Genomic DNA, 16853 nt, shown 5'->3' on the forward strand with positions numbered 1-16853 from the left:
CACCTCGGGAACCGTGGCTTTCCGGCTTGTAGCATAGTGTCTCAACCAACTAAGCTGCACGTACCCCTTATATTGTATATATATATATATATATATACATGGAAACAGGTTTGTTTTCGAGGGTAGGGTTTTAAAATTAATATACATACTTATCTACACGTAAATTTCATTATATTTCTTCATTCAGGTTTGTCTCTCTCTATACTGCGCAAGACGCTTCTTGTATAAAGGCAGTTGTTATACAGCGTGTTGTTCTAACCGCTTTTCCGTTCTAATTTTTAAAACTGCATTACGTAATAACAATAAAAAGGAGTGGACCCCGCGGCCGCCCGGACTGGCAAAGGAAACGGCACTATTAAAGGTTATGAACTCTCAGCCTTGGCTCGGTTAAGTCGTGTTGGCTTGGCAGAGGTAATACTTTCATTTGAAACACGGTTCTGCCACTGCAAGGACAATAATGTGAGGACGGCTGCAGGAGGTTCCCAGCCACACCTCCAAACCGGATGGTCGATCAGGAAACGGAATTCGACCAAATTAATTACACGTCCTCACAAGTTATTCTTACTCGTATCTCCCTATTATCCACGCCATTAAGATAAAGTCTGTTTTAATGAAGAGGCGGGTTTTTGAATCCCTGTTGCTCCCTCTGGAACATAGGACATCGTAAAACGCCTTTTCACTTCAGTTTCTCAGTCTTAAAGACAGTCGGTAGGACTCCTTTTACCGGAATCAGCCCGTCGCAAGACCTCTGTCTACACAGGACAACACAAATACAGAATGACCGCAGACATCCATGTGTCGAGTGGGATTATAACTCACGATCCCAGTGTTCAAGCGGACGAGATGAGAAAAATAATAATTTTCTTAACTTCTTATTTTTACACGCATGTTTATTTGTGATGAAGAAAGAATTTGTGTGCTTCGATTTTTTCTGAAAGGAATATTTTTGTACTTTTTATTACTTAGGCCTTTAAGTGAAGTTGTCCTTGTACTTAATTAATTAAGCATCACACCGTGAAGGCATATGGGTAAGTGGATGCATAGTTTCACCATATTTGACCGTGGAACTAATGGAAGTGACTCGTCAGCTTCAGGTCCCAGCCGCTTTACCCTCGGTGAAAGACCGTCTGGTATACACTGGGTAGGAGGTTGGGTGAGCCTCAGAGCTGATGTGGACTTTGTAGGAATAGAAGTCTCAGGCCTCCTGGGAATTGAACCCCGGTGTTCAACTAGTAGCCAGTCGCTATACCGACTAAGCTACCCAGGCTCCTATTCATAGTCTTTAATCAAATTTAAAATTGAACACGGACACAAATTTATATTCTCTGTTATCTTTTCATTCATTTTGCAGCTATGAGGAGTTGTAGAATACTAGAGCCAGAATAATTATTTTGTTTCGTACGGATGGCTCGATCGTGGTAAGTATCGTGACAGGAAACATTATTAACACCATTAGCAATTAAGAAATCCAGTAGTCTGTGGGTTACTTAGCTATTATTTTATTAATAGGCGGATTGCTAGAGGGCAGCCGCCTTAAGTACTGCATAGTCACGGTGTGAGGTAGCCCAGGTGCCGCCTGAGGCTTGACAAGACAAAGTGACTGTTCTGCCTCTGTGCCTCACTGTCACGGTTACAGGAAGATGACAGAAATTCTGAACTTAACGTAGTCCTTCTTACATATAAGACATATCAAGTGAGAGAGTGTTCATTTCACATAAGATTTTATAGATCGACCTTGTTTTCCATCAATAATGCAACTATTTATTTCTTAATTCACATTTGCTTTCTCTTTTAACACAACATGTTTCGGCCCCAAACGGTCATCCTCAGGTGTCCCAGTATGCCAAACCTGCTACACTGCACTGAGTATTGTCAATTCCAAATGCAAGTAACTGAACATTTGGTAATTAAACTGTTACGATTGTCCTCAATTGTTGTGCATTAAATCTTACACGTTACAGTTCACTTCATTTAAAATAAATAAAAAATCATTAAAATTTTTAATTAAATAAAAGTCCTAATTCAGCATCATAAGGGACGTCGTCCACTTGTCTTAGCAATATACTACCCTTCTTCGGTTGTTGTCATTGCAGCGTCTCACCCTTTCCATATGCAAGCCCGTTGTAATGTGGACGACGCCCCTTTTGAGATGGAATTAGGAGGTGTATGTAATTAAAAATTTTAACGATTTTTAATTTATTTTAAGCGGAGTGAACTGTAACGTGTGCCGGTCACGGTGGCCGAGCGGTCTAAGGCTTGCACTGTCTTCGCTCGTTCGGAAGCCGGGATCGTGGGTTCGAATCCCACTCAGGGCATGGGTGTTTGTGTGCGTTTTTCTGTGTTTGTGTACAGATAGAGGCCTTGCGACGAGCTGATCACCCGCCCAAGGAGTCCTACCGTGTGTCTAAGATGTAGAAAAATCGAAGTGAACGGAGAAGTTCATGGAGGTAGGCCTAGGCCCACTGGGACTGTAGTGCCAAGGAAAAAACCGTAAAGTGTAAGATTTAACTCACAAGAATTGAGTGCAATCGTAACAGTTTAATTACGAAATGTTCAGTTTCGCCCGTGTGGAATGGACAGTGTTTAGTGCAATGTAGCAGGTTTGGCATAATTAGACACCATAGGGTGGCCGTTTTGGGCCGAATTATGTTGTGTTAATAGCGAAAGCAAATGTGGACTAAGAAATAAATCGTTGCATTATTGACGGAAATTTTTATGTAAACTTGGCCGTCTGGTGGGAAGTCCCTCCCTTCTCTCTCTAAAATTCTGTGTTTTATGCTGACTCGAGAAGGGACTTCGCGAGTGAGAATTTTCATAATTTTTCTGAGGTATACAGTGAAGAAAGATATATTAATACGTTACAGAACTGGAAGGAACATATATCTGTTACACCCTGTGCGTGTTGCAACATAGTCAAGTAGTTCCAACTACCGTCAAACAATTTGAATACAGATTAGTTAACAAGTAACTCGACCTACTTTGCTAGAGCCATATTCATTGAAATATTGTCGATCATAAAGAACATTGTCAATCTTGTAGGGAACGAAAGGCGATCACAAATAAGCGCACAATGGCTGAGTTCTTTGCCCAGGTAAGGTGAAACTGAGTTAATTACCCAGTTAGAACACCTTAACCCTGGACAAACAGCTATATATATGTACAGTTTCAACATCCAAGGTAAAAGTGAAAGAACGCAAAGAAAAGAATGTATTCGCCTGTGCCTGTAAAACTAGAATGTTGCCTGATCTAGATGCGTGAAGTTATACCAGTAAATGTGTTGCACAGTAACGAGTTATTTATCAACATGGCACAAATATGCGGTCTCAATTTAACCCACACTGGAACTGCATCATTACAGAAGTATAATTTACGTGAATCAGTTATTAGCATGAAAGTAATTACGAAGTGATGATTATTTTATGCTACACACAGACCTAACTTTGAGCCGGGATAGCGCAGTCAGTATAGCGACTGACTACGTAATGAACGACCGAGGAGTCGAAGTTCGAGTCCTTGTAAGGTCAAGAATTTTCACCTCTCCATGTCGTCCAGACCGGCTCTGGGGTTAACCCAACCTCCTATACAATGGGTACGGGGGCTCTTTTCTAAGGGTAAAGCCGTAGGAGCGTGAAGTTGTCCACTCATCTCAAACTAGTGCCGAGGTCAAGAAAATGTGGATCTATACATACGCCTTCAAGGTGTAGTGATTAATTATTTAAGCATACCGACAAATTTACCATTTTTACATAACTAACTTTATGGACTAATTTCGTTCGTAAGAAGCTAGCTGTTGGTCAGATAGTCTGAAATGTCTCCTCCCTTTATGATAGTCGAAAATTTCAATACTTTGTTTTAGGGTCCATTTATTAGCCCCTATCCTGAACAACATTAAATACACTCCACTTCCCATACCATACTCCCATTTTAATTATATTGTCATATTTAACGACTGTACATATATTGAATGATAAATTTAAAAATAACTTCCAGATAGCTTTAAATGTAACACTACCGAAAACAATGGTAGTCTAATTTTGTACACAAAATTGGTCATTACAATCCTGTTATTCTCATTATATATGAAGGCGTACTAGCATAATTCATAAAGAATACTTTCAATTTCATACAATTCTAATCCTAAAGGCCTATTACCTTCGTTGTTATTAAAATTTTATTACTTTGTACCAGATTCTGTTCACATTAAATTTGCTGTATATAACAACAAAAATTCACACGACCGCCACGCTTCATAAGCACGCGTAATATGTACATATGTTATGTACCTCAGTACTAATTTCCACTCGTCTAATTCTATTGATTCATTATTTATCGCTGTGGAACTAAAAGCTTTAGAAATTCTTCGCGTTACCGTCTTGTTAATATTGTACATTCTATTACTGTAATACGATGTAGATCTCTTGCTGTCTGGTATAGTTCATAATTAAGAGGAGATTGAACTGGCGTAATGCTTGCTACCATTCATTCCAGAATCTTCTGTCTTCTTGTCTGCTGTCCAAAAACATAAAAATTAGAATATAAAAAACTATAATTTTGCCTATGGTTCTGTATGGGTATGAAACTTGGTCTCCGACATTAAAGGAGGAACATGGACTGAGGATGTTTGAGAACAGGGTGTTGATGAGAATATTTGAACCGAAGAGAGATGAAGTGACAGGAAGTTGGAGAAAACTGCATAATGAGGAGCTTCATAACTTGTACTTTTCTCCAAGTATAATTAGAATAATCAAGTCAAGGAGAATGAGATGGGCAGGGCATGTAGCACGAATGGGGGAGACGAGGGATGCTTATGGAATATTGGTGGGAAAGCCAGAAGGAAAGAGACCACTGGGAAGACCACGGCGTAGGTGGGTGGACACTATTAAAATGGATTTTAGAGAGATAGGATGGGATGGTATGGATTGGATTGATGTGGCTCAGGATAGGGACCAATGGAGGGCTCTTGTGAACACGGTAATGAACCTTCGGGTTCCATAAAATGCTGGGAAGTTCTTCAGCAGCTGCAGATTTGGCTTCTCCTCAAGAAGGGCTCAGCTCCATAAGTAAGTAAGTAAGTAAGTAAGTAAGTAAGTAAGTAAGTTATAATTCCTTACTTTAGGAACCTAATTTGAGCGCAATGTCACGTCAAAACTCACCCATCCGCCATGTTATTTTAACCGACTGGGAAGAGGAAGTATTTAGGAAGGATTTAGCTTTGCTTCCGATGGCATAACTGGACACCACATGCAGGTCAGTAAAACAATTCAGAACTTGAAATCATGGCGTATAAACAGAGTGACAGAAAGAAATGTACGCTAAAATGCTAGTATTCACGCAGGGTCAAGCAACCATGTTTCGGTTAGGCGCCTAGTTTCGGATAACATGGCTTTTCAGGAAGTAAATGAAGCACTAAGGTGGCCGCTCCGTGACTTTTCACTTCTTATCCAACCAATTTCTCAACATTGGCAGATTGGATTTCGAAGTAAACATGTTGCTTTGCCGTCAATGTGTCCCTTCCTACCAATTTCATGTAATATTTTCACTTACAGAACTAAGGTTTCGAAACCATAGATTAGTTTTAATTTGCACATAATTTATACGAACTCAGTTTTATATATATATATAATATGCCTGTCACATGCTGCCATTGCTTACAAAATCTTCAATTCCGCTTGAAGTTACCATGTTTCGATCAGTACTGGGTTGCCTACTTTCGGATATTTAAGACGGTTGGGACTTTCGAGCCTCCGAAATTGTGAAACTTATTTTATACAATCTTAAAAAAAAGGAGTGGACCACAGACTCCATGAGAAGTGCAGTGCGGGCTGTGAGTGACAAGAAAATGGGTTTACTGAAAAACCTAATTTTACGAGTATTGCACTCGATAATCAGTCGAATTTAAATTGTGACTCAAAATGGTTTTCTTTTTATAAAGATGTAACTTGACGTAAACGTCTGTTGAAAAATATGTTACTATCTCGCACATATTCATGTAATTGATATTTTGCTAATATTATCGTTTCTTCTTTATAATTTCACTTACTGTAGTCCTAGTTTTCTCTTTTGTGTCTTTCACTTTATTATGGTCCTTTCCTATGAATTATGTTTCTTAAACAATTGTTACCTAACTCAAATAAATAACCGCCCTATCCGAAACTTGGTTACCAATTTCACAGACTCTTTCTCTACTGTTTTTTATTTTCATTATTTCTTGAATAAATAATGCATTCCTTATCGGAATAAGTACTAATTCTCTTAAGAGATACTAGATATATGAAACTACCTGAATGAAATAAAGTACATGAATGTATAAAGGGTGGGCCTTCTTAGCCCTTGCACCGCGACCTACAGTGGTCTATTGTGCTTAAATAAAGTACATAGTGAAATATCGTATTTCGAATATAGTCCGTTCTAGGAGACGGTTCGACTTTCAAGTTGTTCGAGTTTCAAGTTATATTTCCCCATTTGAAATAATATAAATTGAATTAATCCGTTCCAGCCGCCCAAGATTTACCCAATATAAAATATTAAGTGCCTATTTAAAAGATGATATAGGTAAATAATGGTAAAGCAAGTATATTTAATTTAAATGCTGGAACATTTTTGCCTATAATAGTACGTATATAACAATACTTTATAATAATCAATCCATAATGATAGTAGGAGGTATATTATTGTTCATTCGAAGGTGAATTGCCCTTCCTCTATCTGGAATAAACTAGATTCTCCTATGCATTTCACTACTAGTAACACTCTTTGGTGCCATTATGAATGGAAACTACTAAAAATAATATAAAAATAGCCCAAAGATTTGAATAAAACGCTTAACAACAGACAGAATTTGCGAGACGCTCACTGAACAAGTCGCAGGAGAACTGAAAGAGCAACTGCGCATGCGACCAAGCAGAGGGAGAGAGAGAGAAGGCGACCACGTGACTATCACGTAATTTTTGATCGACTCTTCAGGTTTTGTTAGAGTTTCAAAAGGCGGCGCCATAGCCCAAGCGATTAGTCGCTGGCTTCCCACCGCGGCGGCCCGGGTTCGATCCCGGGTCTGCTCAAGTGGGATTTGTGGTGGACAAAGTGGCGCTTGGGTAGGTTTACTCCTAATACTTCGGTTTCCCCTGCCAATCTTCATTCCACTAAATGCTGCACAATCACCCTCACCTATTACCTGAAGCTGGTACAATAGGCCAGAAGTGGCCGCAGTACAAGGGACTTAGTCCCACCCCATTAGCAATAGAAAAATAGATTTTCAAAACAGGATTTTCCTTGAAATTTTTTCGAATTTCGAGTTGTTCGAACATCAAACCATTCGATGTTCGAGGGTTCTCTATACTAATAGTTAACTATTCTGTTAAAAAAGCTGCTCCTACCTTAAGTATTCGAAATATGGCACCTTTACCCTACTAATAGGTTGGCTTGTCAAAGTGAGGAACTCCATTCATAACTTTGTCCCCAAGTCAAGAGGTGGAGCTTTGTGAGCTTTGAACTCCTCAAAGCAGCCGGTATCGATGTCCCTGTCTTCTGCAATGTGACCTCTTACAGCCTGGTAGATAATCAACGTATCTGTGGCACCTTCTGCCTCTGCCTTTAGAATTCCCTCTTACATCCAGCCAGATATGCAGAGGTCACCTCATCAGTCTCCCTGCTTTGGGGAACAAATAAGGCAAGATAAACATCTGCCGTTCGAGATACGGATCAGCTGAAGCATTGCAAGACCGTGTTCGGTAGACCTCTATCCGAATGAATGTTTTACTCGAAACTGAACCAAAATGGCCTAGTTCGCATGAGCAGGTTCTTTCCAATCATTCACTCATGGAGCTGAGGCCTTCATGAGAGGCCGTCAATTGTGCAGCTACTCAAGAAATTCTCCGGAATTTATGGAACCCGAAAGTTCATTACTGTGTTCATAAGAGCCTTCCACTAATCCCTATCTTGAGCCAGATCAATCCAACCCATACCATCCCATCCTATCTCTCTAAGATCCATTTTAATATTGTCCACCTACCTACGAGTACATTTTGGTCTTCTTAGTGATCTCTTTTCTTCTTTCTTTCCTTCCAATATCCTATATGTATTCCTTTTCACCTCATTCGTGCTACATGCCAGCCAATCTCATCCACCTTGACTTCATCGTTCTAATTATACTTTGAGAAAAGTACAAGTTATGAAGTTCCACATTATGTAGCTTTCTCCAGCATCCTTTCAATTCATCTTTTTTCGGTCTAAATATTCTCCTCAACACCCTGTTCTTAAACATCCGCAGTCTATGTCAGAGACAAAGTTCCACACCCATACAGAACCAGAGGCAAAATTATAGTTTCATATTAGTCTTTCAAATATTCAATCAAAAAACATTGACCACCTTTAGTCATAAATTCGTTCAGTAACAACAGCTTTCTCAGTTTTATCGCATTAAGCACAACTCGATGATTTGAAGGTCGAACATATTCTCTATTTTTATAGACAGCAATCAAAATGTCTTATTACCTGATTCTAACAGCCACCAGCCTCAGAGGTATCACAGTGTCTTCTAATTACAATCATAAATCACATTAACGACTACTGTTGTTATTTCTGCTTTTCTGGGTCATTCACTTCAATTATAAGATATTTAGTACCCTATGAATATTTAAAGTGGCAAAAAAATAAATGACCATACCACTTGATAACGTCGCCTATTCGAAGGCGTGCTCTGATGCATATTGGAGTTAGTTTTCTGCATTTTAGTACTATTTTAAATTAACTTGAATGTTCGCTTAAAGGTTTACATGAATTAACAATAAATTGCCCAGCCTCCTGTTTATAAGATTGTAGGTAGGTAGCAGCACAGTAGCCAGTTACATATCAACTGTTACTAATGGTCAGGAAATAAATTATTATACACTGAGTTGTGTGTGTTGTTTAGTAGCTACTGTTTGCAAACCACAGGAAACTCTATATGTTAAGCATTGCCGTGTGAGTTTAAATGTATTTGCTATTGCGATATGAAAGAGTTATTCATTATTAACGTTAGACAGTATATATTACAATAAACATTTATTTTTAATCAAGATTAGTTCATTTCAAAATGCGATCTAACTGCCTACGGAACTAATTCTATAGTGTAATGTCTATTACTTCAAATTTTGTATTTGACCAGCTGATCATAAAATTTCTTCTACAGTAGAATCTATAGATTGACATGTTCATGAAAGCCAGCTTTTCTGAACAATTGTGAACACACTGAATATAGAATTACTGGGTTTGGACCTTTTCCATCGTCCGATATTCTAGAGAATATAAAACGCATCGTTTCGGAAACTGGACCTGGACTAACCAGGTCGAGTGACTGAGGTTAGCATTTTCCAAGAGACACAACTCAGTAGGTGTCTTCTCCCCCCACCCGAGGATGGAAACAGATTCAGTTTCTGAAAGGACAAGTTTTCTATTCTCTAGAACACCGGATGATGGAAAAGGTAAAAATTCCAGTAATTCTGAGTGCTATACACCATCATAGAAATCATTTAGAATCAATCTGAATCTATTTTCGTACCAAAATGCCCCTATTTTGATTCTGTTTGGCACATTTGATAGAACTAGTCTCTATTAACTTCTACCTGAAGACGGAAAGAGAATCCAGTCTCCGAAACATTGTATTTTAAAATACAAAGAGGACGGTGTTTTTAGATAAAAACAGGACGGTGAATAATGTCTAGAAACATAATTTTTATATTAATATACCATCGTCACAAGCTTTTAGGTCTTAAGGACACTGATTAGTTTATTTTGCTTAGGTACTAACTGGGATTCCTAATGTGTGTGATCATATAATCTTAAGGTATCTCTGACGGCAAGATAAAACAGGGCGACATTCAAAATAGTGAATAAATATCCGTGATTCGAGTTTGGTTTGCATCTGCTGCTCTGGGATCAGCTGCTTAATGCAATACTAAATAAATATAACAGTCCATACTTCTGGAAGAAAATATAAATTAGGTCTGAGCTAAAATCCTGCTCAGATTCCTTTGGAAGGCTGCAATTTTATGACAAGGTGCACAAAACGCTGCACACAAAAGAGTTATATTCGTTTGGAATAAGTGTCAGTGTCAGAGGTAAAGTAAAATTGGAAAAGCTGTAGAAACTTGGAGATTTCAATGAGCGTGCAAGATACAAACCTAACCTAAGTTCATAAAATTTGGATTATGTACAACTATAGCGGGAAAACTAGCGATAGAAATAAAGTAGTGTTTTAGAGTACTAAGGAAAACTCTCGGATATAAATAAGATGGTATAATGTGTGAATGAAGAAAATCGCACCATTTAGAACTGTATGATATGTGGAATGTTTGGACCGAAGAGAGATGAAATGACAGGGGTTTGAAGAAAAGTGCATAATGAGGAGCTTCATAACTTGTACTCTTTGCCAAATATAATCAGAGGGATCAAGTCAAGGAGGATGAGGTGGACGGGGTATGTAGCACGAAAGTGGGAGAATAGGAATGCATGTAGGATATTGATGATAAAGTCAGAAGGAAAGAGACTACTAGGAAGAGCAAGGCATAGGTGGGTGGATAATATTAAAATGGATCTTAGAGAGATAGGATGGGATGGGATGGATTGGATTTATCTGGCTCAGGATAGGGACCAGTGGAGGACTCTTGTGAACACGGTTATGAACCTTCGGGTTCCATAAAATGTTGGGAAATTTCTTGAGCAGCTGCAGATTTGGCTTCTCCTCAAGAAGGACTCAGCTCCATAAGTAAGTAAGTTATAATTCAATACTTTAGGAACCTGAGCGCAATGTCACGTCAAACCTCGCCCATCCGCCATGTTATTTTAAGCGACTGGGAAGAGGAAGTATTTAGGAAGGATTTAGCTTTGCTTCCGATGGCATAACTGGACACCACATGCAGGTCAGTAAAACAATTCAGAACTTGAAATCATGGTATATCTAGCACGAATGTGGGAGAAGAGAAATGATAAAGTCAGAAGGAAAGAGACTACTAGGAAGACCAAGGCGTAGGAGGTTGTACATTACTAAAATTGGGCTTAAAGAGATAGGATGGAATGGTGTGGACTAGATTGACCTGGCTCAGGATAAGGACCAATGAAGTGCTCTTATGAACACGGTAATTAACCTTGGGGTTCCATAAAATTCTGGGAAGTTCTTAAGTCGCTGCAAAATTGGCGGCTTCTCAAAAACGGCTCAGCTTCATGAAGTTACTTAATATGTGTACTTTATCAGATAGTATTGTGGTGTATATACCCGTTGCTAAGCAGTGAATCTATAAACACTGGCCGTTGCTGCGGAACGTCCGCAACATATACAGTTTTTAAGAGTGCAGTTGAGTTCCAGGGTGACTAAACAAGAAATAGCAAGAGGACTTCATAGTGATTTGAAGTGCTAGTTTCTTTGTTGAGATCCGTTGCCAGGAGACGACTAGTGAAGTCGGAATATCCTAGTGCGTTTGTAACGGTGAAATGGAAAGTGTGTAAATCAGCAGTAGTTCAAGAGAGACTATAACCAAAGTGCCAATATATTCAATCATCAGAACTAGAACCCTCCATTTCAGTCGCGCGTACCATCCTACACGTGACAATATTATAGTGACAAATGAAGTCAGGATATGCATCACGCAAGAGGCAGATATATGCAAAATGCATTCGGAAGACCTGAAGGAGCCTTGGAGAGGAGGGTAATATTGAAATTCATCTTGAAGGAATTTGATGCGAAGGTGTAGTATGAATGAAACTTCAGAATGGGACGCAGTGGAGGACCATTGTGATGAAATATAAAAAAAACCTTCGACTTTCGTAAAAGTAAGAGGGAAACTTTGGGCCGGTTAGGAGAATGACTGTGCTCTGTAGAGTTAGTTGAATGGAGATAAATGTATTTGAAATATGAATTTGATCTCTTACCTCAGTCTAAATTCCGACATCGTGGTTGAATGTAGATCTTTGCAGTATCACACCTGCGCTCTATTAATAAGATCAACTTATCTCACTAATTCATTCCGATTACTTTTATTATGCTAATGTAATTTTCGCTTAGTGGGGGGTGGAGTCTAATTGGGTCCAATCGGCACGGCAGCCACTGATTGACCTATTGTAGCCTGCCCCGGGTGATTATGATGACGGAGAATTTGGTGCAATGAAGATTGGCAAGGGAAACCGAAGTACTGGGAGAAAACCCGCCCCAGCGCCACTTTGTCCACAACATATCCTGCTTGACCAAACCCGGGATCGAACCCAGGCCGCCGCGGTGGGAAGCCATCGACTAACCGCTTGAGGTATGGCGCGGCCTTATGCTAATATAAGTGAATCATCAACCCACCATTGATAATATTTACAACGGATGTAATATTCTTTTTAGAATCGTCTTTATAACCCTCTACTCTTGCGCAAGAGTTATCCCGCTTATAAACACCGATTCATATGGACTTCATTTATTTGATGATAAAGGAAATTAATTAAAAAAAACTTTTCCAGCATCTTCGTAAACAGGCTAAAGACAAGCATCTTTTCTTTAATTGAAAACCAGCTGTAAGCCGTGTAAGTTGCTGATGTCTCACAGTTATCTCAGTATGCTTACCAACCAGGATTCTTGTCGACAGAGAACACGTGTGCGATTGGAAGAATGCAATATTGGAAAAGGTTACTTAAGTCACTCTTGATGGGAGGTATCAGCTTGATGCAAGCGGCACGTGAAACGTTTTGCTCTACTTAACACTTATTGCACGCTTTTGAAATAAAAATCTTAATGTAGAGAACCGAGAACCATCGAGAACGCTGGAATTTCCTCTAATCTGTAACTGCCACACCTCGGTCACTGAGCATTACGTCACAGTTCAGGACAGGCTAAGGCTGCTACATGTTATGTGGCGATGCCTGCCTCTGGATTGTGTGCATATCCTTTTTGCTATTCTCGTCTTTATACTGACTTGTAACACAATACTCCTTGCTAAAGACAGACTTATAACATCATAAATCCTGCCATTGTGTTTCGTTTTTGTCTTTTCACCTTACGATACAATTGATAGCTTTCCATAATAGTTGGATCAGACACAATGACGTTGAAGACAACCTCAACTTCATATTTTTAATTTTTTTTTATCATCAATAATAATAATACTTGTATTATGAACTTATGCTGTGGAAGCCGCACTAGTCCATTTTAATGTAAAAGAAAGAAACATTTTCTGGAGAAAAGTCTTACGACACTGTGCTACATTTCTGAAGTCATAATGTTTCACGATTATAGAAAACTTAGCTTGTTTGCTGATCCTACTTTTTGTGTGTGTGAAAGAATTGTGTAGAAGAAAGTTGCAAAGCTGCAAAGCCTTAAAGGTACTGGCAGTAAGAATCTCAGAAACTTTGGCACTGCAGTTAACAGCTACGCAGTGTCATCATCCCAGTACAGGATTAAAATTACTGCTATATTAATTTCTGCCGATCACAATGGCCGCGCGGTCTAAGGCATGAACTGCTTTCGCTCGCTCGAACGCGGGAATCGTGGGTTCGATTCCCACTTAAGTCATGGATATTTATGTGGTTTATCCTGTCTTTGTGTTGTTCTGTGTGTAGGTAGCGGCCTTGGGGACGGGCTGATCCCCCGACTGATCCTACCGAATAGGTAAAAGATCAAGAAACTGAAAAAAACGGCAGAGGTTCAGCAAAAAGTTGTAGAACCATAGATATATTCCATTAATTCCATCATTGTTCTATACAGGAACGCTCAAACATTTTGCATGTGAGGGAGGATATATTTACGCAGTGACGTTGCAGTAAAGTGCATGACAGAAGGAAGGACTGGCTTATATTTTGCAAGCTGGCTTCAGCCCAAAGAGAGGTAGAATTAATAAGTGTATGAAGAACAAGAAGGGCAGCCGGGATATCGCAGTCGGTATAGCTGCTAGTTACGAGCTGGACTACTGAGGGGTCGAGTAAGGTCAAGAATTTTCGCTTCTCTACGTCGTCCAGACCGACCCTGGGGTCCAACCAACCTCCTAACTGATGGGTACCAGGGGCTCTTTCCCTGGGGGTAAAGCGGCCGGGACGTTAACCAGATCAATCACTTCCAGCTAGTTTCGAGATAAAGAAAATATGGATTTATACGTTCACTCCCCTATACGTCTTCATGGCGAAATGCTTAATTAGTTCAGCACAAGGAAAACTTTACGTTTAATGATATACAAGGAGAGACTTCAGACAAGCTAAACGTCACCACCAAAAAACAAGAAAATCGTAAGAATGACGGGGAAAAATATAATACGTTTGGAGATAAAATTATTCCATAAACTAAAGAAAATTATGACGTTACGAATGTAAGATCTTAATTAGTAACGATTTTTAATATAATTTTATATAGCATATGATGTGGTGTTGGAGAAGGATGGAGAAGATCAGTTGGACTGATTATGTGAGAAATGAAGAAGTGTGATTTAGAGTCAGTGAACAGAGGAATATCCTACACGAAACAAGAAAACGGAAGGCTAATTGGATTGTTCATATCTTACGCGGTAACTGCCTTCTAAAAGAAGTTATGGAAGGAAAGATAGAGGGGTGGATAGAAGTGACCAGAAGACGAGGAAGAAGACGTAAGAAGATGCTGGATGACCTTGGGGACAGAAGAGGATATTTTCATTTGAAGGAGAAAGCTCTAGATCGCATCAAGTGGAGGAACTGTTTTGGAAGAGACTGTGGACCTGTCGTCTTGACAGATTACAGATGAATGAATAAGATTCTGATTGGGACTGATATCACTTAAGGAGGCAGAATCAAAGTAGTACAAAACTGTGACAATTCAAATATTTATCTTGTGTTCAGTAATCGAGTCAATAATAGAATTAAAACACCAGGAAGTGAATATCCTTATGTAAGATATTAAGACCAACAGCCAAGTGTCATCTCATGGTAATGAAATTTCATGCTGCGGTTAAGGTTCATAATTTAGTTGAATGAGAAGGAGACAAGTAAAATAAATGGAGCGAGCACATGTGAATGAAAGGAAATCAAATACCATGTATCGAAACGTCCAGCAGGACATAGAGATGTGGATTGTCCAAGATATTTATGGTAAGATAATTATCGTGTAGACATCATAAGATATAGCGCCATTATCACTGAGATTTTAAGCTCGGAGCAAAAGTATTATTGCCTGTAATTACAAAAGTGAGACTTTGCCTGGAAAAGTTACTGACTTCTAAAACCACAAGATTAACATCTTTGAAAATTTAGATTTTCGCTGTCACCACACGCTGCATCTACCATCCATATTGCGGCGTATATATCCATTGTTAGGCAACGATCTGGTAAACAGCCCGTTTATAAATAAAGCCTGCAACAATACGCGACAACAGTGGAGATACATTGCTAGGAAATGGACGTGTTTTCTACGGAGTCCGCCCAGAGGCTATATAACAGTGACTTACTCTAACTCCAAGAGAAAGAGGCTTAAACTTGGCGCCGGTCAAGTATATGACCGTTCAAGTGATTAGACTGCCGTTGTAGCGGAAGCTCCTAGAAATAAGGAACAATTTGCTGTACTGAGCCTGGAGTGATAGAAGCCCTGTATATATTTAATATACATTTATTAACATGTAAAATATAAATACTCTTTACATTACAGCAAATGACTTACTACTGCAGACAATGACTCTGACAAAAACAGACTCTTTCTCCCGTCAGAGAGGGCGCCCACAATAGTAAGACCGTAACTGTCAAACAATAATAAATATCTGATCATGAACCCCAGATGGGGCTCGACACGAAGACTGACTGAATGACCGTCAGTCGCAATGTGACTTTGAATTTGCTCCAGAAAAGTTCAGTAGAGAGTCGTAGTCGAGTCAGAATTGAGTGAGTCCTAGACAGGCCAGGAAGAAGGGCTCGGCTGAAGATTGATTGTGATTACTAGCGATTGCACAAGGAGTGATCAATAAGCCCAATTACATGTCAAGACCCCGTCCATAAACGTGACAGTATTGTTATATGGGACTACGATATGGTCCCGGTAGAGACAAACAAATTTCGTCAGCTCACTTGTCCCTGCTGCAGGCCCTACCTACCCGCTTATCCCTGCAGAAACAAATATTGAGAAATGAAAATATAAATGAACATTCTGAAAATAACGGTAAAAAAGCAATTGTACTAGTCCCTCATAAAAAGTTTTAATAGATACCAGTGACGATTCCTGGGGCTAATCCGGCCGAAGCGTGGAACAGACCTCTTGCTCACCTCCATGTAATGTAGTTTTCAGTGTGCGATCCCAGGCCACGATATTGAAGTTGTGACAAATCTGTCGCCTTTGCCGGTCTGAATAACCGTGTAATAGTTTCGTGTTACGATTGACCGGATCGATATATGTGGGTTGAGAAATATGGTCCTGCTGTCTGCGAGCCTTTCATGAGGCGTGCCCCTTGCATGAGAGTCACGAGAACATGGCTTCAGCTCGCACGTTAAAGAAAACGAATAACCGAGACACAGCATTTCGTAACTTACATTTAGTACAGAATAATAGAGAAACTTACATGCTGTAACATTCGTATTATGAGGCGTTCTGTTTCTGAAAGATGCTGAAATTATGTGAGCACAGTTTTTAAGGTCTTTTATCTTTTGTTGAGCGGCTGGTTTCTTAAGGGGTAGTTAAGTTGAAAATATCAGCTCCCTAGCGATTTCCGTCATCATGTAACTACTTCTAAATCTTTGTTTTGTATCTTATCTATGGGTCATGGCATAAAATCCACTCAGTTGAATACATTAAATATAAAGAAGGGGTCTAAAAAGCGCACGCAGTTGACTCATACAAAAATACATATTTTTTTTTTTCGAGTGCGTTAAAAATGTTGGACCCAAGAGAAAATAAATAACAA

At 39.4% G+C, this 16853-nt stretch overlaps 1 protein-coding gene across 1 annotated transcript in view; it reads right to left on the reverse strand.

Moving 5' to 3' along the window:
- The window catches only part of LOC111869924 (cuticle protein 19), a 49801-nt gene extending 33533 nt beyond the window's left edge, over positions 1-16268 (reverse strand). The window contains exon 1 of the mRNA XM_033753670.1: positions 16219-16268. Coding sequence (XP_033609561.1) covers positions 16219-16224 — 6 coding nt within the window. The 5' untranslated portion in view covers positions 16225-16268. The remainder of the gene's footprint in view (positions 1-16218) is intronic.
- Positions 16269-16853: the final 585 nt, after the last annotated feature.

This window comes from Cryptotermes secundus, unplaced genomic scaffold, assembly GCF_002891405.2.
Source record: "Cryptotermes secundus unplaced genomic scaffold, Csec_1.0 scaffold1064, whole genome shotgun sequence".
Taxonomy (NCBI): Eukaryota; Metazoa; Arthropoda; class Insecta; order Blattodea; family Kalotermitidae; genus Cryptotermes; species Cryptotermes secundus.